The 23,549-nt window shown below is 42.6% G+C and overlaps 1 protein-coding gene across 1 annotated transcript; it reads right to left on the bottom strand.

Annotated features, from left to right (window-relative positions):
* Positions 1–67: 67 nt before the first annotated feature.
* Positions 68–18,081, bottom strand: LOC118416136 (A disintegrin and metalloproteinase with thrombospondin motifs 18-like). Its single transcript, XM_035821213.1, has 25 exons — positions 17,812–18,081; positions 16,882–16,989; positions 12,431–12,512; positions 11,480–11,778; positions 11,027–11,210; positions 10,356–10,570; positions 9,569–9,652; positions 8,630–8,775; positions 7,761–7,801; positions 7,291–7,396; positions 6,779–6,907; positions 5,928–6,087; positions 5,366–5,464; positions 4,520–4,674; positions 3,969–4,032; positions 3,381–3,483; positions 2,932–3,056; positions 2,334–2,457; positions 1,949–2,038; positions 1,318–1,469; positions 1,043–1,124; positions 764–860; positions 483–546; positions 142–235; positions 68–81 (listed from the first exon to the last, which is right to left on the bottom strand). Exons 2-25 carry the CDS (start codon positions 16,948–16,950, stop codon positions 68–70), a joined length of 2,778 nt encoding a protein of 925 aa, XP_035677106.1. The 5' UTR covers positions 16,951–16,989; positions 17,812–18,081.
* Between the last annotated feature and the right edge of the window lie 5,468 nt (positions 18,082–23,549).

Genomic DNA, 23,549 nt, shown 5'->3' with positions numbered 1-23,549 from the left:
CCTTGCAATGTTTGGAAGTTGTCAATAGCATCACAACACAGATGTTATCTTTGTAACCAGCCTTTCATTACTGCTGGCATCCTGGCAAAGTATAAGGTATTCTGCAAGACAATATGCAAAAGGGAAGGTTGGAAAACTTACCAGTGTATCCGCGCAGAGATGAGACCTCAGAGAAACCCGCAGCCTTGCAAACACCACCAAGTTCTACATCCATGTGAGGAACTGGCTCTGTGCACTAGGGGTGAATAAAGGAAGGAATATGTTTAATGTTCACTCAAAGGTGATCGATGATACTCTACAGTAATTCAGTTGAACTTACCAAGTCTTATCAATCATGAACATGGCATTCACAGTGTTCTCAATGACACTTTAAAAGAAAACCAGTGCACCAAATGTTACAGGTGTAAGGAATTAGGTAACCAGGGAGATGAGATTTACAAATATGCTACTGTGATATGATAAAAATGGAGTGTGACACTGACCTCAGTCTCACATAACTCCAGCAAAGTGGAGTCTCCTTGGCACTGCCGACCACCATTAGCTGGCCTGGAATATGTGGGATAAAAACGTTATTTTTTGGACACTTTCAAAACTGCAATGGAGTTTTTTTAGTAGACAGGACTCATATCAAGAATCCGCCTTCAAAGTGACTGAAGGGACTGTAGTAAATGTGAACAGCCAACAAATTCTCAAAGAAAAGCCAAGTTGTCAGCAAGTACAAGAACATTTCAAAAGATACATGTACATGGAAGACTGTACTTACGGAGGGCTGTTACAGAGTCTCTTCCCAGTACGGACACCAGTGCCACATGTTCTGGAGCATGCTGACCACTCAGGCTCACTCCATCCCCCATCTACAGCTGTGGGGAGGGAAAGTACAAATGTTGTAGATACGAATGTGTAGATAACAAAAAATTCTATTGTTACAATAAAAGATTGAAACTATGATCTTAATTCAACTTTTTTTGTTCTTTTAACTACAAGACAAAAGTCAAGATATAAGTGACTGTCAATGATCTGCAGAGAATGAAATTCTGCTTACATCTGCCAAAGACGGGAAGGTGATAGCGGTAGAGAACTTCCTTCTCTTTACCAGCTCCAGTGGGAGTCCAGGTAGATGCAAGCTGAAATTTATCAAATGTGTGAGTGAGTAAAAAGGTCACAAAACTTTGTATCACAAGTACAACAATAATACAATTGGTACATACTACATTGGCTCCAACTAAGCATTTTGTTGTTTCTATTGTTGTAAGATTGTTTCTCAAGGCTTATTTTATAAGGCAGAGTAAGAAGTTGGCTTCGGCATGTTTTGAATACCTGTATTGTAAGACCCTCTGTGAGTTTCCCTTTTGTTTGGAAGGAGTGCAGACGGTTGCTGAACCTCTCGGCCTTCCAGGCAGCTCCAGCAAACATGAAGTAGTGACGACCCGTTCTTATCACCTTCATGTCTCCTGCCTCGTTCTTAAGAACTGTGGGAAGAAATAGGGAAGACATTGTAGTTATAATACAATAGTTTTTTCCATCATTCTTTAAGGAAATGTACCTCTCTCTTTGTTTAGTCCTGTCATTACAAAAATGTACATGCTACATTGCAAGCAGTGTAGGCATACTTATGACATGTAACATACCATTGAGCAGTTTCACACTTCACACTACCGTTTGACAAGTATGCTGCTGGCCTTGGTGCTACATGGCTTTCTGTCAGGGACAATATTTCTCTTTTCTCCTGCACCTTCAATTATGTTTATGTTGTTTTTGTTGTTCTAGATCTTAAGAATTGTGGGGGAAATGGGAAAGACAAAAATAATTGTTACAATATTTGAGTATGATAATTTAAACCGATGGAAATTTTATTGCTAGTTTCTTTTGCTACCAAGAACGTTTCTATATCTAATCTTAATGTTTACCAATAGTCCTCTTAAACAGAAAAAAGTTGACAGAAGCTCACCGATGAATAGAGGCATCTGACGCAGGATTTCAGAAGTGCTGATTCTGATGTCATAGGAACCCTTGGGGATGGTTGCTATGGTGATGACTCCTGTAAGAGAAGACATGAAAAATCCTAGTAACTTTGGAGAAAAGAAGAGCAACCTGGTCTTCATCTACTCCAAAGGATGTTTCACAGTAATTTTGTAACTGCTACAGTAACATTTGACTCATTATTTGGAAATGAAGAAATTAACTAATGGAGCTTGTTGTGGTTCACATTGTTTTTTCAGCAATCATTTTGTATATCTGCATACAGTTTTGAAGCAAAATTGTCTTAGATGTTTCAAAAATGTTCCTTCCATGGGTACTCTCCTTAGGAGATAGTTAAAGACAGTGTTGCTTACCTCTGCTGTTGACCATTCCTTTGTAGGTTTCTTCCACGACCTTGCAAGTTGACCCGTCACCCTGACACACCCCACACTGGTCATAGCTGGCAGAGGAACCAAACTTTCCATCACATCCTACCGGCTGGACAGAAACAAACAAACAAATACATGAGTGTAAAGAACAGAGTTCAAATCTGTATGGAAAAAGATCAGAATAAGTCAGACATTGGTAGGGAGCAAAAGGATATGAAAAAGTCATGCAAGTTTGTTCTCAATTATTCACTGATATTTGTAATAAGTATTAGACATGAATAGGCTGCTTAGTGGTCTTTACTTGGTAGGTAAAGTATAAGCCGTTTAAATTCACACTTCACATTTGCCAGCAACTTTTGTGCATTTTTTTCAGGTGGTGCAACAAAGCAAAGTTATTCAGCTGCATTGCACCACCACAGGATATTTTTATTCTGTCAAGTGTGCGATTAATCCATTGTGCAATTAACTGGCTTCTATTGTACAGCAAGATTTGAAGAAATTGATAAATTTGCTGCATTTTAACCTTTAAGCTGGAAGATAAAATATATGTCAGCAAAATGAAAGTGTATAAGGACTGGTGTACCTTGCAGGCACCTCCAACACACACATCTCCATTCCTGCCATTTCCGCAGCTCGTCCCATCTGCTACACTGCCGAAGAAGTTGTAGATCCCACCCACCTGGCACCACAACTCACAGGCCTCAGGACCTATCATACAGAGAAAGATCCTTTAAAAGACCTTTCCAAAATTTATCATTGCCTCTACAATGTAGGTCAAGCTTGTCCCCTCATTGAATCATCTCTAAAAATATTTTTGAAAAAACATTAACATTGCAAATTTTGCAAACCAATCTACCAATTGATAAAAGTTTGACAGATGTAGAACCATTTTTAAGAAAAAAACTTCTTTTGTCTGATTATCTAGTAACTACGGTTCTGTTTATGATAGATGTAATGACTGGTACCCACACAGAAAGGATGCAAAATTGTATATTTTTGGACACTACAAAAGGCCATGCTATGTTAGCTCACCTTCAAGACTCTTGGTGAAGGAGGTGTTGCTCCTGCTCTGAGTGGCATCCTGGCACTGGTGCCCTCTCACAACATCAGGGTGAGGTTCAGGTTCACTGCAGGGCTACACAAACAGGCCAGGTTCAAGTTCAACATCACAGACATTACATAACAGCTGCTGTCTGGTACCTCAGTAGTGCCTGTCGAGATTACCTTACACTTACAGTGCGTGCTTACACGCGATTACAAGTTGTAAACACTGTTTACCTAGGCTGGTCACAAAGGTGAGAATACCACAGCTCTATTATGCTGTCGTTTAAGTCTTGAATATTCTGGATGGTTCTTAAAGTGCGAAACTGGCTAAGTGTGAAGCCAGCTGTTGGCAGTTAGTGTCAGAAGCAATTAAGGCAGGCTCTGATCATGGATAACCATGTGCTGTACTGATACTCGTGCCTGCAGGACTTTTACATTGCTTAGTGTTCGTGCAGTGATGCTGCAGTATTCGGTGACAGTTGGATGTCTGTACTTATGTAACAAGTTGGATGTCTCAACTTATGCAACACAGAGTGGTAAGACTGAAGTATGTTGAAAGGTGTACTGTCCACATACCTGGGTGTTACAAAGCTTGTAGACCAGTCTCTCGCCAACACAGTAGCGGCCTCCATTGGCAGGACTGTTATGAAATCAACGAAAAGAAAAACACCGTGTATTAGACTTCCGTCCGCTTTAATATTTTACTGCGGATAACAACAAATCTGGATTACAACAACTGTAAACTCACTCTTCTACTGATTGTTTGAAATTGTTACTTTTGAAACAAATAACAATTATGATAATTTTGGCAGTTAATTGGCAAGTCTCACTTTTATAGGCTCAGCTGCACTAATCTCCAGTCAGATTTACCAGTGGCATAAGATAGTATCAAAACTGGCTAAGGAGCGTAGCTGGCCAAAGGGACGTCATCAGCCACTGGTAGCCAAACACACTCCTAAGCCGGCTTCAGTCCTCTGCCAGCTTTTGATACTATCTTATGCTACTGTAGGATCTGCTTGGAGATTAAGCTGCACCTCAGATTTGTATCTGTTATGCAGGACAGTTCATCAGGTCTAGGGAGGTAAAATGACATTGTAAACAGATAAATTAATGTTAGAACCACTTACACAGGGTTGTTGCAGGATCTCTCTGCTCTCACCACACCGGTGCCACATGTAAGGGAGCACCTGCCGAAGTCAGCCTCAGACGGGACGCTCCATCCACCGTCTATGGGGGCCGGAGCAGTGCTGGTACGGAGGACACACTCACCCCCACGGCACCACTGTGTAATGATCCAGAGATGTTTTTGAGCCAATGCAGTAGTAATTGTCACTTTACATTGATTGAGGTAACGCTAGTTCACCTTTGTCCGTGGGGTAACCTATATCCGTTGCTTTCAGAAATGGGTATGAAGTCGACGGACGGTAGTTTCAAACTACAATATTTTGAACATATTATTACAGCTTAAAACCACTGTCCGTCCAGTTGATATCCCTTAATATCGTGCTGGTAAACACAACGATTATAGGTTACCTTGCGGATAAAGGTTAACTAGCGTTAAGTAGCATGTTATGGATTTTTGTTACATAATAGGATCGCTACAACTGTTTTGACATTGAATCTAGAGTCAAGTGAACTTGATAAGTTTTAGCATCAATCTTTTGGTACGTCTTAAAAAATGATTCTGTAAGATTGTTTATTGTTTTTTCTTATGATTGATACCACTTGATATGATCAATCAATCTGTGATCTTCAAGAAATGAAGCTTCTGTCACAAGAAAATGTAAGACTTTCCTAATAAATGGCCCCCTGACAACTCTAGTAGATTCAAAAGTTACAGTGCAGAATTCCGCAACAGTATATCAATGTCTCGCCGCCATCAGGCATAGTTAGTGTATCAGGCCGGCTGTACTACATGTAGCTATGGCAGGTATGTTGATTAAGGACCAAAAGGACGTCACATGTGCTCTGACCTTGCCGGTGCCACAGCTGGTTCCCTCGGCGGCCGGTGACGAACTCCACCAGATCTTGTGGTTGGGCCTGTCCAGACACGTCAATCTCGTACAGATGCTCTGTCAGAAACATTGTACATCTACTGTCAATCACTTCTGCTGACACACGATTGAAGCAATATCCAAAGATATTGATTCCAAAGCACTTCCTTTAAAGCTGTTATTGGAAAGTTGTTGGAAATTTTAAATTTATGGACCTCCTTTGCTGTGGAAAATATGTTTGAACCTTAGTTTATTCATGAAAGCTCAAATCGGCCTGCAGACCGCTCTTCTTTGAGGTCATGAGGGAAGAGGCAAGAGTCAGGCAAAGTATATAACAGATATACTGTTTACATCATTTAAAGTCCTAATGAGTCAACATCACTTTCATATCAACTGAAAAAGTTTGAAGCAATTTTATTGAGTGATGATCATTGCAGTAAATTGTAACCAAAACTGCAAAAGATCTTGTCCAAGAAAGCAAACTAGTTGCTATAGAACATTCTTCTACTTGTATTTATTTTGAGTTTAGTTGGATGCTCACACTGCGGAAGTATTTGTGTTCTTCTGTCCCTTCTCCGAAGCGCAGTTCGCACTGTTGGTCTGCGGTGTAACGTTCTCCAGGTAGCTCCCCTGTAGGCAGCGCCAACTCGGGCGGAGCTCGCGGGCTGGGGCTGTCGTTCAAGCAATCCGATTGGTCTGTTCTGGAAGAAGAACACCGAGACTCATTCTCAGGGTCTGCCAAAGTTTGATTAAATCTTTTGCGCTTCAAGCTGTCAAAGGCGCTCGCAGCACGAACCCGTCATAATCATCATTAACGCAAAATGAACCCAGAGCCCGAGGACACAGTCACCTCTTGACTGAGAGCGAGTCCGTGGGAATTCTTGGAACCTTGGATGTAGGTCTGACCCGAGAATCAAACCCAGACCTCCTACCCTTGACACAAATCAGTAGAATCAAAACAAGTCAGGAGTGCCAATAGTGCAATGGAGCAACTCACCCAACAAAGACCTCTTCACCAATACAGCACAAAAACCCATCTTTAAGCATATGCTAAAGCATGCATACTATTACGTTTTGTCAGCAATAATGAAAAAGATCAGTATTTATGCATGCTCTAAGGCTTGCTTTCAGATGGCATTTCCTGCAGTGCAAGATTTTTCCACTCTTTTTGCTCTTTTACTATCATTTATTAAAAGCAATGAAATTCGATTTTTGTCTGACTTTTTAAACATTTACTTTTGGTAAAACCAAATGTGGTCTGCACGATTTTCATGAAGACAAAATTGTCCTGAGCCTGGGAGAGACATGTGCAATGCTTTTAATTAACATACCCTAGCACCTACCTATGGGGAATATGTAAGATGTAAGGTTAAGACAATTATGTGTACTTACAACAAGAAGTGAGAGAAGTGGTCAGCACTGCAGGGTGACCACTCCATGTGGCCTGGCCCGGTGTGAGTGGCCATGATGAACTGACCGTCAGCACAGTTGTTCTGGTCACCGTCGTGGCGCATGCCGAGACTGACCACAACAAAACGACAAAACGTTAGCAAAACCTGTTTTGACACTCAGAAAAAATACATGCATGTCATGTACCTACTTGATATGCACACTATTCTCTTCCTTTAAAGTAGTTAAAAGTATCAACAGTTAATGACCATTGTATGGCACAATATTATGCTCCAAAATGACTTTTATTGCAAGTCAACAACTTGTGCAATGTTTCAATCATCAACACCCATAGATCGTTTTGTTCTTGTTCACTAAAAATCAAGAGATTTTAAAGTTAAAACTATTTGGTTTTCAAAAGCAGAAGACTTACTTGTTAAGTTTAAAGCATCATTGTCCTGTTATCAACTTGTTACAAAACAATAGTCAATAGTCATAACATCAAAACAACTCACTTGTGTCCAATCTCGTGCCCCAGTAGGAAAGCACTTCCCAGCCCGCTGTCTTCGTTCAGCGAACAGCTCCTGTCTTCAGAGCACATACCTGACACAGGCGCCATACCTGGGGAGGGTGGGGATATCTCAGGTGAGTTACAGGTGACAGGTATCAAGGAGGTGTGTTGGTGCTGGACGCCATAGAGAGTGCCTTAGAATGCTTAATAAGTTTGAAAAGTTAACTCTCAGCAACTAGGAACAGCAGGCAAATTTGCTGAACTCAACTTTATCCAAAAAAGTATGTTGAGCATTCCTATCAATTGTAAAATTTGTTACCTAAAAGACTCCTGTCATGATTCTCATAAATCACATTTGATACTCAAAATTGTGATTTAGTCTTTTCACACATTTGCCAAAAAAATAGTTCAACCTGCAGTGCAATGTTTATTCCCAGTTATGCTAAATAGATTGAAGGTATAACAAGTACATACCTGCAATAGCACATGACTGCCCAGGCCTGCACATCTCCATACTGTATTGAGAGACATGAGATATAACATTACATGCGAGAAGTTGCTCGTAGTGTTGAATTGAAACTTGCTGCATCTTCGCAATACAAGTGCTGAAGTGCAGCTGTGATGTTAAACCTGCTAATGATGTAATGGAGTCTGGCAGGAGTTGTAGTTAGCTCTGTGGGTCACAGTGCCAAGTGTCATAGCAAGCAAATAATTCATTGCTTAAACCAGTGTCCACAGTTCTCTCTTTAACACTATTTAGAAGCACTTTTGTGAGTTCTACGATCTTGCCTCAGTCTGACATTGTAGTAACTGTTGGTCACAGTGCCAAGTGTCACAACAAGCAAATATTTCATTACTTATTTTCTGTAGCCTAGGCTTTTTAGCACTCCTTACAAGCTATTTTATAAGTCCCATAATCTTGCTTCAATTATACAGTGTATAGCTTAAAATTGGATTCATGCAGAAGATGCGCTATAAAAATATTAGTGTATGATCTCTATGATCTTGACTCAATTTTACACCATGTTTTAAAAATTGGTTCCATGCAGAAAATGTGTTATCAAAATATGTTCTTTGTGCTCTTGCTCCAATAGAGCATCATAATTGCTGAAATTGGTTCCATGCAGAAAATGTGCACTATAAAAACATAAATGTATGATATCTATAATCTTGCCTCAATTATGATTCATTTTGATCAAATTAGCTTCATGCAGAAAACGTGTGTTATAGAAACATACAGCTATGTTCTCTGTGCTCTTGGCCCAATTATGCAGCGTGTTGCTAAAATTGGTTCCATGCAGAAAATCTGTGTTATGAAAATATTGATGCATGTTTTAGCTGACCCGGTGATGAAGACAGCATGGTCCCAGTGTTCCGGGTGGTCGTCTGGTGCGTCGTACATGATGTTGTTATACCCATGGTTCTGGGTGTGCTGCCACTTACAGAAGTTGTGCAGGGTCTTCTCTGTATCATTGTTGTCTGATATAAACTGTGAAAAAATACAGATAAGTCATGAACCAACGTTTTGATAGAACATTAGAAAACCGTATTTAAAAAAATGAGTCAAAAAATAAAAAAGGAGAAATAAAAAGATTATGAAAATGACAAAACAAAATAGTGAAAAGAAGTATGTAATTGTAATATTGTATATCAATGACTCAAAAGCTATTTTTTAACTGTCAGAATGACAGAATGTCAATTACATGCAAAAATGATGCATGAAATTGTCTTGTGACTAAGATCCTAAGATTAAGATATCAATCACCAAAAAATATGACAATAACATGATTGTCTTGTGAGTGTCTCAAGAACACAATTTCAATCACTTCAAATATTCCTTATGATTGCCTTGTGACTGTCTTAAGATTAAGATATCAATTACTCAAAAATATGCCATATGACTGTCTTAAGATGAAGATATCAATTACTTAAAAATATGCCTTATGATTGTCTTGTGATGTCTCTTATTTATCGTTCATACCGAAATCGCAGACGGATACATACCAACACTTCATCATGCTAGATGTTCGGAATACCAGTCATCACAGTTATGCCTTTAGTGACTGTACCGTTAGTTATTCTGATTGTGCAGTGATTGGTCAAAACAAAGGTCCCTTTCAAGTCTACCGACAAGTGCCTTGAGGGCAGCCCAAAACCTTACATTATCTTTCATAATTGGGCCCACTCGACGTCAATCTACCACTTATCGATGATTGAAGCGGTCCGTATGGACCCAATTTGATACGCGTATCCAGTTGGAGTATATCTGCCGGCGGTCTCACCTCATTGCCCTCAATTATCCGGAGTCGTAAAACAGAGAGCTGGACGCGATGTCCGAGGGACCCACTGTTGTAGAGCAGCTGCACCTGTTGGAACACCAACACAGTCGCTTTGAACAACACTTCATCTTCTGTTTAGAATGACTTAAGCCATGACCAGAGAGGCTTTGAAGCTTGTTAGGTAGCCATTTGCGGTAGCGTTATTTTGTAGTGATGTTAAGGCAACCGTTGATCCCAATCTTAACCCCTGTATAGAGTTTCTGTTTGGTAACTGATCTCAATTAAGACCTGCTCTTACAAGTTTAACATAGCTTTCGTCTGAACCCATAGAAACCACACACATGTTAGTTGTGCAAACAGATGGCATTTTGCTACAACAAAGTATTGACCCCCAACGACCTGATAAAGTTCCAAGACAAAAATTCTAACTGTTTTTTTTCTGTGGCTCACATAAAATTTAGCTGCTTGTGACCACCAATTGCTGACGCCACGTGTCTGTACGGTCACGTGACGTGACCTAATAAGTCATTGGTCATTCAGGCCTGACGAAGGCTACAGTGCGCTCAGTAGGCAATTCTGTGGGGCCTCTTAGTCATTTCAGTACACAGTAAAGCTGTTTAAGGTTACTGTGTTAACCACAAGCAAAAATGTATATATTCTGGCTCACACCCAGCTAAAATAGTCGGCAGGGAAGCAACCAGAGGCCGCTTTGTAGCTAGAATACACTAATGGATACCGGGCGAGTAAGAAGTACGACAAAAGGCAAACGTACATGTACATCATTTCTTACCGTGTTGATAACGGACAGGTAGTACGTTGTTGCCCATTGAAACTTCTCCTCAGCGCTGCCCTCGTGTAGGCTCTCCACCTTGTCCCAGGCGTTCCGGTCCACGAACAGGGCCAGCTCGATGGTGAGCCGACGGGAGGGGGACAACCTGTTCCGCGAGTCCGCACGAGCCGTGCCCCGCTTGGTGCGACGAGGATGAAGTGGCTTCACCGTCGCATCTGTGAGAAAGAATCAAACATGCGAATGAATGATAATATTCTTGGTTATGTTGAAGCATTTGTCGTTTACATGTAGTCGGTAACTTCTCATACTCGTGTAAATTTTACTTGCACACGACATTTGATTGGACGAAATTGCACGTTGGGCTGTGGGCAAGCTTTTATAATTCATGATTATGTCGTTTGGTGTTGGTTTACTCAAGATGCCTTGTGATTTTCTCGACAGCTACTTTGACAGAAGTATTTGGGTTAAAGTTTCGTGTGGTGTATTCAATATAAGTTTTTAGATGTGATAATTTCCGCAACATCTTTAAGTTGTGGCGACGAGGGTCACAACCCAGTTGTTGGCCTAAACAGGTATTTTTTTAGAAAGTTCTTAAAAAGTTTTCGCAAGACAAGAAAAATACGCGTTAAACTGCTTGCTAACAACACTACCAAGCAACATCTTTTAGGTACCTTTGTGAAGACCATGTTCCGATAAAGCCGTCACATCGTCCAGCGCCTGAGAACTTCTCCTGTAGACGATGTGTGGTTTCCCCGTCTGCCCGTTCGCCGACCTTGGATGCCGGCTGCGAAGCGACAATCCCCCAGACATCGGCGTGATGACGAAATCCTCTCCAGAAGCCACCACCACTCCATGCTGCAGCAGAGAAGGTGCCAAACGCGATCAGCATAATCCTTTCTGCGTGTATTTTTAGACCAAACAATGCCCTTAACTATTTTTAGGCGGCCTTAGCGCGGGTAACATGCTGTTTCTTTGTGCAACGAATTCTATTGAGTCAGCTCGGGAATGGATTCAGTGATGAATTCGACATGCCTGGTCTTTAAGAAAGGATAACCTTTGCTTGTCTTTTTTCTGTGCTAATTTTTTTCGGTGTTAAACGTAAGGAATTAGGAATGAATACGTACCAGACCATTGCAGGTGCTGAGGGCTACGCTGCTGCCCGGCAACCCTTGTACCTCTCCCGTGAAAAAACAATCCAGAGTCCGAGGGATGACCTCCCCGTTCGTACCCACGACCCGGAGACCGGCCGCCGCCACAGACATGTCTCGGGTGAGGTTCAACAGATGTTTGGTGCCGAAGAGTTGGACGGAGTAGAACCGTCTGTCGCCATCTCCACAGCCTCTGTCGTCACGGCATCCGGCAGATCTGGTCAAATCAGCTGGCAGGTCAACTTCTTGTGGGACAAATACGTCGTATTCTGGAACTGAAGTAGAAGTGAGAATATAAGATAAATTACATGTAGCTAATCAATTTTTCTTTCTCCACTTCTTGGTGTTTGACATAACGGTTGCTACAAAAGTCGACTACGTCATGAGTAATCCTGATGACGTCAATGGTCCTTTTGTTTGTAACACACCTATTGTTTACCCTGACAAGATAAATGTTCGGGACTTCCGTTCCTCTTCTATTGCACCGTCGGCGGCTACACGATAAAGTGATGTATAGTTCTTAGTCATCACAACGTTGCCCCTTAAACCATGCACAAGTCTATCTCCCAGGCTTTTGCTTGACTAGATGATAATCTCCTTGCTTTCTTCCTTTGCCAAAAGATAGGACAGCTTAAGCTGGCGCTGACTCTTCATTTTTGGTCGTTTCCCATTTTTGGTGTCGTGGATAAAGAATTACAAGGAAAGGATACTGGATTTAAACTTGGAAATGCCACGCTAGTAGCTCTATTGGAAGCTGCGCTGTATCCAATGTTAGCTGCTAACGAAGCATGACAGAGTTCAGAAATAAAACATTCTAGCGCTTATCTATGGTGAGAAAGGACAAGGGCGCTGTGAACCCACCAGACTAACGTATCAGTAGACTTAATTTGACATGCCCTATAAATCAGGCTATTTTCTCGTACTCACTTCCAAGTAGGTCATCAGTTCCTAAATGCAACTTCATTTCGTCTCTTGTCATGTGTTGGTGTATTCTTGGTGACACTCTCATCTATAGGGAGAAATAATAGATATTGGTGAGTGCAAGAGAATAGTGAAATTTGTAGTCTTAATCCTTTAAACCCAGAATTATATTGGAGTTTGCTGGCGTAACTTCTAGGCTCTCGCACGCAAACGTTACGGGTAGACACCTTTCTCTTTTCGAGTAGCCACGAGGGACGGCAACTCTCCTGGCCCGGAGGAGGAATCCTTTTCTCCCGCCTGAACCCTGGCATATTGCGTGATGTACACAAGTCTCGTGGTGCCTACAGCAGTCCCGTCACCTTTCTCGGAATATCCTTCTTCTTGGAGGCTTCTTTCACATTTCGTGCAAGCTCCGTGCAGAAGATAACACGATGGCTGACTGTGACGGCAGGCTCGAAGTCTTAGGAAAGCGACCACCTACCGCCAAGGTTTCTTTCTCATGGGCTCTGGCATATCAGAGGACAAGTGATGTGCCAAGGATGGCGAATGTAACTTTTAGTGTTATAAAGAACAGATGCAGCGATGTGTGAAAATTTAACGTCATAGCTCTTCTTAGAATACGTTTTAAAAACATTGACGGGTAAACCAGCGGTCATTTGTTAGTAGTTGGTAAGACTTTTAGCATGCTTTAAGCGAGTTGAATGTTCAGACTTCGTACATCATTTGGGAAATTAGCTTTTAAGTTACGATGTTTTTCCTCGAGGTCATTGGTATACCGGTAAGAGTTGTTCGTTTTCACATCCGGATTTGTCGCTCGGGGTTTCCGACAGCGAAGTAAATGTTGGGGACAAGAAAGACTTGGAATCATTCAAGTCAAGTTTGGCACAAGGTTATGACTTCCTTGCCTTTTCTGTCGAGGTTTTTCCCCCGGCCACAAGGCGTGTATAGCAAGGAAAACATCTCCCAAGTTGGGTTTAGTGAAAGAATGCTGGAAGCATGCAGTAAGTCTCGCTGTGTGAAAGGACCGCAAGTCGTTCCTGTCACGCTTAGGCGGACTGTTTGTTGTTACAGACCAACGCCTCTGTTGTAAGATGACGTCAGAAGGAACAAGAAGGGAGCGATAAGACCGGCTGGTCATTTCTTAGAAGGGTTCCTCAATTATTCTGCTCATTAAGACAAACTTTAAAGATCCCCGTGAACGAAAAGGTCTGGCTCTCACATCTAGTATACTAATGGTTAACAAGTTTCCTTGCCGTTTCTGAACTATGGGGATTTACTAGCCTACAGGATGGTACATTGCACGCTCTCAGTTCTACAATGATGCAGATGGTATCGCGTGTAGGTAGAAAGCCTTTGGATTTGATTCCGTCATCTAATGACCATATGAATCAATCATGGAACGAGGTGGTAGGGGTTGGGTTCAGATCAGTTCAGTTCATCCTCAGAGGGGTGACACCAGGATACCAAGGAGGTTAAAAAAATGAATATTCTAACCTCCTTAAGGATACCAGGTAGAAAACCCCACCCATGAAGAATATATTTCGTAAAGCAACACCTTTAATGCTGGCGTATGTACGTACACGTTCAACAAAACACAACCAGAACCGAACTTTTTGCAACATTTGGCGGGAAAGTATTACCCTTTTCAGCTACTCTCCAAGCATAGGTTAGCTTCTGTCGTGTTTTTGACGTCTTTTAAGCGTTTTTTGTCTACCTTTTTTTATTTTGTTTGGTCAGGTTTTCTTTCTGGCGGACAAAAAGAAAAGAATTGACAAAATATAAAGCCCGACTAAAAGAGCTTAATGACGCCTAAATGAAACCAAGGACGTTATATGAATATCCTTGATCAAACAGAAGCCTAGACTCTGCTTGGAGAGTGCTGTTCAACAGTGCGGGCTATTTACTATCACCTAGGCCCTTATCGGATGACGTCAGGGGCAGCCAGGAGGTTTTAAAGCTCCTTGGTGGCACACATAAAAGTCGTCCCGTCAAGTGTGACGGAACAGTGACGTAGGTGAGGTTGTTTTGATCGGGCCGACCTAAAAGCCCAGACAGTACGCAGAGATATCAGCTAGCCATCAGGTTACGGGTACTGAGCTCCCTGGCGTACAGACGACATTTGGGAGGTTGGGATGACAGTTCATCAAGATTTTTCGACGATAATTGGGTGAAACTTAAAACAAGCCGCTTCGGTTTGGAAAAGTGCCCAGTTTTGGGGGTAGTGCGCCCCGGTATGACATAGAACAACACATGCATGGTTATCTCCAAGCAGATGTGGGGAGCGACTCAATGTTTTACGCGATTTTGGAGGCATTTCATGCATTTTCTAAAAAAACAAAACGCTGATCAATGGAAAAACATATAAAAAGCCTCAACATCGTGTTAAACACTAAGCCGAACCCTGTATCTGCTTTAAGATTAAAACATGAACAAAACAATCTGAAACCGAAGTAACGCACGATCGTCCAATCAGTGAGTGATAGCAGTAATAAGTTGATAGGACTTTGATGTTGTCTCTGGAATTCCTTATCCGACGAAATGAAACCCGAAACAACTTTGTTGATAGAAAGTCTGTCTGTTTCCCACGAGTTCTAATGCCGAAACTTAGTTATGTACGGAAGTATTGCGATTGTTGTCGCTACTCTCCAAGCAGAGGTTAGGCCCTGACCTGTTCAGGGCGTCTTTTTTGTCGAAATCTCTATTTAGTCATGTTTTCTCTTTGTTCTTTTAGAGTAGTTGAAAACCTGAAATATAGAGAGCTTGATGAACAAAAGAAACAAACAAACAAAAAACACATAAAGAGATTTCCAATACAAGCCGGAACCTTTCATAGTGCTTAGAGACGTATTATTGGCGAAGGCGGCAACTACCGGAAGGGAACGTGCTCTAGGCTTGTTGGATGATTGTATGGGACAGATTTTAATTTTTTTTCCTCAGAATAATACATAAAAGGCGTTGTCCTTATGTTTGAAATGCAGCATATCCTGCTAGACCACAAAGTCAAGGGCATGACCGTGACGTCATTCCCAAACGACATGCGCATAGCACGTGAGTTCACTTGTCCTCTGCGTTGTATTTGCGGTTAGGTCTCCGGGTAAACTGCTTGCTGAAACGCTTCGCTTCTTTTCAGTGACAGAAAAGGCCTTTGCTATTACACTCAAAAACGTTTTTTCTTTGTCTGGGAGAGAACCAATTTGCTCTCTTACGAATCTGCATCACAATAGAGGCATAGGACTTGGTCTAATACCCAAGGAAAAAAAGACACATGGAGGATGCGACAGTTTTGCTGTCTTTCCTCTATTTCATCTTGCCTTGAACAATCCTAATACACAAGCTAGAACATGTACTGGTATAGCGGGGATCGTCACATCTTTCTCCTGTATCCTTCTATCGATAGCACAGTGCTACGGATAGAAGAACACAGGAGAAAGATGTGACGATCCCCGCTAGGAGCACCCGTACTCAGTACAAAAGATAAACAAGACATAAGTACTTCATTCAGTCCAAGTGGTGGGGCAAATTTGTTTATCAACTCGAAGTGTGTAAAAGTCAACAAGTTTCACAAAGGGGGCAAGGGCTATGATTATTGTTTAAACTGAGGAGAGATGGTGTTTATTTTCCTTTGCAATCTAAAGGACGTGGTAACAAAAAACGTCGGTGTCGTTTTTCTCCCCACGTTTGCAAACTTCCTGGCGACTGTGGTCTTGTGAGACGAGATAACGTTTTCGGTACTTTTCGGTACTTTTCGTAATTTTTTGCTGTTTTCGGTATTACTTGGTTCTTTTCGGTATTTTGGAGGCTGTTTTCGGTATTACTTGGTTCTTTTCGGTATTTTGGAGGCTGTTTTCGGTATTCGTTGGTTCTTTTCGGTATTTAGTGAGACCGGGCATAACGTTACAAAAAAGCATACAGTTGCCGATACGTTCTGGTCTGTGTTGGCAGTGGCAGCTAGCGCCAGTTCAAAGCTGTTATATCTTTGCGATGACGCCGTGAATGCCAGGCTAAACTCACGGCAGATGGGTATGACGAGGAGGGAGATGGATGATTGATGGAGCGGAGCCCGTGTTTGTCAGCGCGCTACACCTGTCGGCACTTGTCCGGCCGACCCCGACACCCAGCCAACCATTCCCGGCCGCCCTCGCTACATGCCCCCGAGCGCAATGATAACTCATGACGGTCGGAGATCTCACAGACCTGCTCTGCTCGAGAACTTGTTTTTCACAACAAAAACTGTTCCTTTTTTCTAGCAATTCTGTAGTGTTCCCAACAAATCACTCAAACATTATTCCTAATTTTCTTTCTCAATGTAACTCTTGCCTAACCTACAATGCCGGCCTGGTCTACCATATAAGAACATTTGTACCCGCTGTGCGAGAACACGACAAAATGCTGTTTACCGACTTAAACTAGAGCAGCCATATGAAGTAAAGCTGAAGAAATGTTATGTGTGTACTCACCGTGCAAGACGGGCCCGCCGTCCACACCAGAGAAGCGAAGAAGACTAAGATTCGTGCCGCGTGCCTCATGCTTGTCGTCGGGACTGCCTGCGCCCTCACCCGTCAAGCCTGCGAATGGGGGAAGGATGGAAACGGTTATGGTACCTCTGGTGCCGGCTGACAGCCTGCACGTGACCGGGTCTTGGACGTGAGACTGGTTTCAATGCTACCAAAGAATAACTCGAATTCCTCCAAGTGGTAATTGTTGTGCCGAACCCACAACTACACAAGCAGTGCCGTGGGGCAGCGAAAACACAGGCGGCGTTGGGAACCGAACTGGTGCCGCGAAGGCAAAGAACCCGGTTATTTATCCTAAACCATCGCAAATTGAAAACATTGTTTGTGCGATGTGTCGTCTATGATTAAACAAGAAATATCCGGCTTAGACTAGCAGCCGACCACGGAGAGACACCCAGGGGTAGGTTCCTGTGGGTGAGAGAGCGTTCGCAGCGCGACGGATCCATTTCACACGTTAACAGGCTCGTCCAAGGTCTCAGCTTTACACTACAGGGACACGGTAGTCACCGGTGCCAAATTCTACAAGCTTATCGCCGTCCCTAATACGCCAGAACCACTATCTACGCACACGAGGCCTCCCTACAACTTACGGAAGGACTACATTGACATGATTCATACGCGAAGTACCTGGAATAAAACAATTCTTGAGGGGGGATCATCAATTACAAATTGAACACTGTCAAATTCTACAAACTAAGTGCTGCTGTCCCGCGCACACCGGAATCACCGTTTGCGTAAATGGGACCGCCCAATACAACTTAGGCACCGTACGATTTAAACCGAAGTACCCGCGTAGTTCGTAGTATCAAACACCCTTCCTCACAAGCAATAAGAAAGTACACAAGAGCGTAACCATACCCAAAACATACTCACTCACCGATGTAGTAACTCCGTGTGGGTACACGTGAACTCTGATTGTCGCGAGCAAACCCTTCGGTTTTAATCCAACCCCACAGCTAGCTGACTGGGAGCCGGTGCACATAACACTAAATGTGACCACGGCTGTAGTGTCTGCGCGTTTATATAGGGCCAGGCTATATCGAGAACAGATACGCAGGCACGGTCTACCCTGACCTTTGGTGACCAAAAAGAATAATTTGTTTCACCCCGGCGCTTGCAGAAAGGTTATAAAAGAGCTGTCTATCACGCGGACTCCTCCCCCATTTCGTGACGATTAAAAGTCGATCGGTGACCGGGCGAGTTTCCTTAACAATTTGGCACGCTGGTGAAGTCCTACGTCATCTGACGTAAGCCTGCCTTTCATCACCTTGTACGCGGCGCATGTTACCGGTCCCCGATTCGCCGCTACGGTTGTGAGCGCGAACCCACAAGGTGTCCTACTGGGAGGTAGCCTTTCCTCCTTTCTTCTCACTTAATGTCAGTGAACATTGTATCTGCGAGAGAGCATTTGCTATGGTTGCCGGCCATTGTCGAGTGATTGAGTTAATCATTGTAACATCGTCAGAGCCTGAAAGGAGATGTCGGCGGATAAAGCCTCTAGACTGCCAGTGTCATCCATTAGACATACTTGTCATCTCCTGTGAAAACCCGTTTTTCAGGGGAATTTGTTGGCCTACACAGGGTCAGATTAAAGCGACAAAGAAGGCCGAAATATCTGTGTGCGTCCATGGAAGTCTGCGTTGCCCCGTTACAGACGAAGGGGAATGGGGAAACTTTCACTCCACGTTACACATAGGCAACTGGGTCAGAGATTTGAACTACACATATACATAAGACACAAATAGGCGCCGTAAACCTTATAAAACATGTGTCTGCATATAGCTCGACCGTGGCACAGGTCTTTGTCCTTTAAAAGTTGGCGGCTATTTTTGGTACACGCAGCTGAAACTCAGTCTCGGGCGTAGGTCCCATGGTTTTAGTAAAGAGGAAGAAGGTTTACTGCAAAAGACGTATATATAGCATTTTAAGACACTCCGTGGCCAAAATCTTAAGACCCTGTTAAGCACTAGGGACGAAGTTTCCGTCACACTTTCGCTTCTCGTTATTATTACAAGAGATGCTGGTGTTTTGGTGCACGGCCAAGAACAGTCTATTCAACAAAGAGCTAAACGGGATTACCAAAAGGGGCTTCCTAAGCCTTTCTCTTCACAAATCCGTCTGTGTTCTTGAAATCTTTCACACGAAAACGGCAATAAGTCGAAGATTAGTGGGACTAAAATAGCTCTTTTTAACAGGAGGATAAGAATGGGATCTAGGAGGGGAAGACATTGGCAGGGTACGGCAGTGGAGTAACCCGGGGATGTCCCCACAGTGCCCGGTCTCGGTGAATCACAGTCTAAAGTTCACCAGTCCCAAGTTCAACGGTTCTCCATATGTGGTTCTTTCCAAGTTCAAGTCCACTTCCACCCTGGGGATGCGGCGTGCCACACACGTACAACTCAGAAACAACAACATCAAAAAATAATAATGACGCATACACTCTGCTTTTGAGATTCTCAAAGAGTCTTAAAAGTCCAGGAGCGTTTTCTTGGAATCCGTTCAAGATTACAGCATATATATATGAGAATCCCATATTGCACGACCGTTTTACCAGTGCTAGGTGTTTGTGTTAAGTAAAGGCGGCAGACAAACAATTAACCGTAAGAGACCGCCTTCCGGAACTGGAGACTGGCAACGGGCGGTTCTTAAAGAAAAGACGTCTTGAAAAGATGTTAACTCAAAGAACAGATGGTAAAGACACCACTGTGCGAAAGGGTGTGATTTCCGGACAAAGTCGGAGTTGACATATTTTTGGACATGCTAAATATTCGGACTGTGTCCGGGCACGATGTTCAATATTTCCCATATCTGGAAATATCATGAGTCAGGAATTGTCTTGTTGTGTATCCGGACAAATAAGACTTTCCTGCTTTTCAAGATACGCGCCATTGACGTTTCTTGCCTCCGAATACGTGATATGTTCTACATTTTTTATATATCCAAGGTCCATATATTTCGATAAGGAATACCCGGACAAATTAGGAGTTTGCACGAAGCATGATGTGCATTATTTCTGGGCCATTGTCAGATGACATTTTCAATTCATTATGTCTCAGAATATCATGAGTCATGAAATGTTTCAGCACATGCCCGGACGGATAGAATTTCCCGTTCTTCCGAATACGTGTCAGGGACGTTTCATGTTTTCGAATTCATACTATTTTCTTTTCTTTCCATTTATGAGACATATCCGCGACAGATATTCCATGGATTAGTTTTAGGACAGATTCGAAGTTAGCATATTCTGACCGTTACCGATAAAGGTATTCTATACGTGAATTGTGAATCGGTGATTGTTTTATTGCGCATCTGAACAAATAAGACTGCATTTTTTTGCCGAAATTTTCGCTCCTTCCGAATTCATATTCCGTTCCATTTACGACAGATGTCCAAAACAGAAACATTCCAGAGATCAGTTTTCGGACAACTTAATGGTTAACAAATTACTTTTCTTGTCATACATGAATCTGAGATTGTTTTGTTGGGTATCCTTAAAAAGGTTTCCTATCTTGTCAAATACACGTCATTAACGTTTTTGCTTCTGTATATGTGTTTTTATTCTACAACGAGTATGCCCGATGTCAATGTATGTTTACTCTTTAATTTTCTGTTAATTGAAGCTTAAGCTTCCATACACATGTGCAAATATACTGACATCGACATTTACAATCAAATGACACAGAAAGCAATCTTTGCGATGGTAACAATTATGAGTCAAGTATTATTGTTTCTTTGCATATCCGGACAATATCTTGAACAAAGTTCAGTCAAAACACTCCACCCCAGCGGTGCAGTTTGGGATAGGTCCATATCCGGACAATATCATGAATAAAGTTCAGTCAAAACACTCCACCTCAGCGGTGCAGTTTGGGATAGGTCCATATCCGGACAATATCTTGAACAAAGTTCAGTCAAAACACTCCACCCCAGCAGTGCAGTTTGGGATAGGTCCATATCCGGACAATATCTTGAACAAAGTTCAGTCAAAACACTCCACCCCAGCAGTGCAGTTTGGGATAGGTCCATATCCGGACAATATCTTGAACAAAGTTCAGTCAAAACACTCCACCCCAGCAGTGCAGTTTGGGATAGGTCCATATCCGGACAATATCTTGAAAAAGTTCAGTCAAAACACTCCACACCAGCGGTGCAGTTTGGGATAGGTCCATATCCGGACAATATCATGACAAAAAGTCACTCATGATATTGAATACCAGCGTTGCTGTGTGGGAATGGCCCATATCCGGACAATATCACAAGGCAACTTTACTCGTAAAGCGGTTATGCAAGCTGTTCAAAGTGCCGAGCAGACCAGTACGTTGGCATGTCAACGGTGCGCCTACTGGGGCAGTCGTTGCAGATAACAGCCTACACCGCGCCACAGTGCTTGCTGCTGTGTACAACTTTGAAACTGGTAAGTACATGATGCATTTATTCACAAAAATAATGCACAATGCCATGTGTTTCCGTGAAACAGGCATGATGGATGACACTAACTTGCTTGGAACCATCTGGAGGAGTCCTTAGGTAACAAGACTATATTAGGAAGTCACATGACTTGACTAGACCAATAGTAGACCAGCTGGTGACAGCAGTTAGGTTTGAAACTAGATTTGAATCTCACTTGCCGCTGCCGCTAGCCGTTACCGGACCAAGAAGTGAGTAGTGTAGCTCTCATAGATTGTATATACATAGCAGTTACCGTTCTTAGTTCCGTATATGTCTGTCAGCAATGTCTGTTATCCCTTCCTAGTGTTTTGTGTATTTAATACTTAGTAGTGTGATCTCTTTGTAAAGATTGTTGTATGATAGATCACTTCTCTTTCAGCTGGAACCGCCGCGTGTCATCTCCGGTTTATTTACAAATTGCCCGTTCCATAGTTAGTTAAATTCTCATATTATTTTGTGCTGTATGTGCCGTAACGGCTGCTTCTAAACTTTCCTGTCCTGTTGTTTTGGCTGGCTAAATCTTTAATAGAACCAAGGAGAAACTGTAATCTCCTCACTAGGACCAATGTGATTGTGTGCATATAAAATTCCATTCGTTCTCTGGGGGTCCTTATCTGTGCCATCTGTGTGGCCCGCACCCTTTGATGATAGCCGACTCTAGATTCCTGCCTTTGTCCCCGTCTTGTCCTGCTGTGATTTTTATGGCCGTGTTGTTTGAATAATTTTACATGTTCGGGGCAGTTACTAGCCGTTTTTTTCTATTCCAGCCGCTGAGCCTCTGTTTCCCAATCGCCTGTCCTGCCATGCCGACGACCGAGGCCTACCTCCTGGTAACACTTACGACAGTCTGTGCCTGGTGCCGTTGTATCCTGCTAGAACTGTTTCTACTCTGAAGACGGACGGTGCCTGGACTATGCAATGGAGCGGACTGTCCTCGAGACGTGCCGTCGATATTGCGGGGTCTTGCCAGAGCATCTTCCGTCGCCAATGATCGCCCACTACCACAAAGACGCAGAAGAGGGCGCCCCGGACGATGATTCCACAGTCAACACGATACGGACTTATAGAGGACTTGAAAATGGACTGTCGTACTGATTTCGTAATGACATTTTTATCCTACGAATATTGATTGTATGGTTTATAACGTTAGACTTGTGTCGGATACTGTACATTTGATGTTGTACATTTAAACTGATCAGTTTTGTTATGATGTTATTGACTTGGGCTTGATATTATTGGATCTGACAGTGAACTGTTTAACTTTGGCTTCATTCGAGCTTCACTTTTTGTGAAGACCAATGAGGTTGTAGTGAGCTAAAACTTCCTTGGTAAGACTAAGAGACAAATGCATATTGATTTGCCCCTTGACGTTAACATGATCTGTTCCTACACATAATGTATTTGTTGTGATACTTGTGTCATCTGATTTATACAGGAAAGTCTTTGAAAAGCTTTCACAAAATGTAGCCTTACCGAGTAAGCATTTTCGGGGTTAAAACGGACAGGAAACGTTAAATATTAGGTATTTAGCATGATCGTAAAGTTACTGGATATTCTGAAATAATGTGTTGTACTGTTCCTATGATGTTTCAGTATATCTTAAGTTTATGCAACCTTTCCGGGGCGTAATAGCCCCGAACGCGCTCAGAAAATATGAAATATTCGGAACGTGTTTTGTCTCCAAAGAGTCCTAGAACGTTCCATTACTTGAAATCCGGATATGCGACATGATTATATGGTCCTATTCTTGACTCCTGAAATTATCCGGATTAATACGAAATATTCGGAACGTGATTTGTATCCAAAGAGTCCGAACACGTTCCATTACTGGAAATCCGGATATGAGACATAATTATTTGGTCCCGTTCCGGACTTCTGAAATTATCCGGATATATACGAAATATTCGGAACGTGGTTTGTCTCCAAAGAGTCCGAAAACGTTCCATTACTGGAAATCCGGATATGAGGCAGGAATTAAATGGTCCCGTTCCGGACTCCTGAAATTTTCCGAAAACGCAGGGGAGTCATGTCAGATTTCGTCCGGATATTGTCCGGATATATCAGGAAACGGTCCCGATCCGGATGCATACAAACATAGAAACGTCCGGAAATGACACCCTTTCGCACAGTGCACGGTCAAGTTGATATTCAAAACACATTTA

This window comes from Branchiostoma floridae, chromosome 5 (genome assembly GCF_000003815.2).
Source record: "Branchiostoma floridae strain S238N-H82 chromosome 5, Bfl_VNyyK, whole genome shotgun sequence".
Taxonomy (NCBI): Eukaryota; Metazoa; Chordata; class Leptocardii; order Amphioxiformes; family Branchiostomatidae; genus Branchiostoma; species Branchiostoma floridae.
The sequence above is the reverse complement of the archived record's forward strand: the minus strand, read 5'-3'. Positions and strand labels throughout refer to the sequence as shown.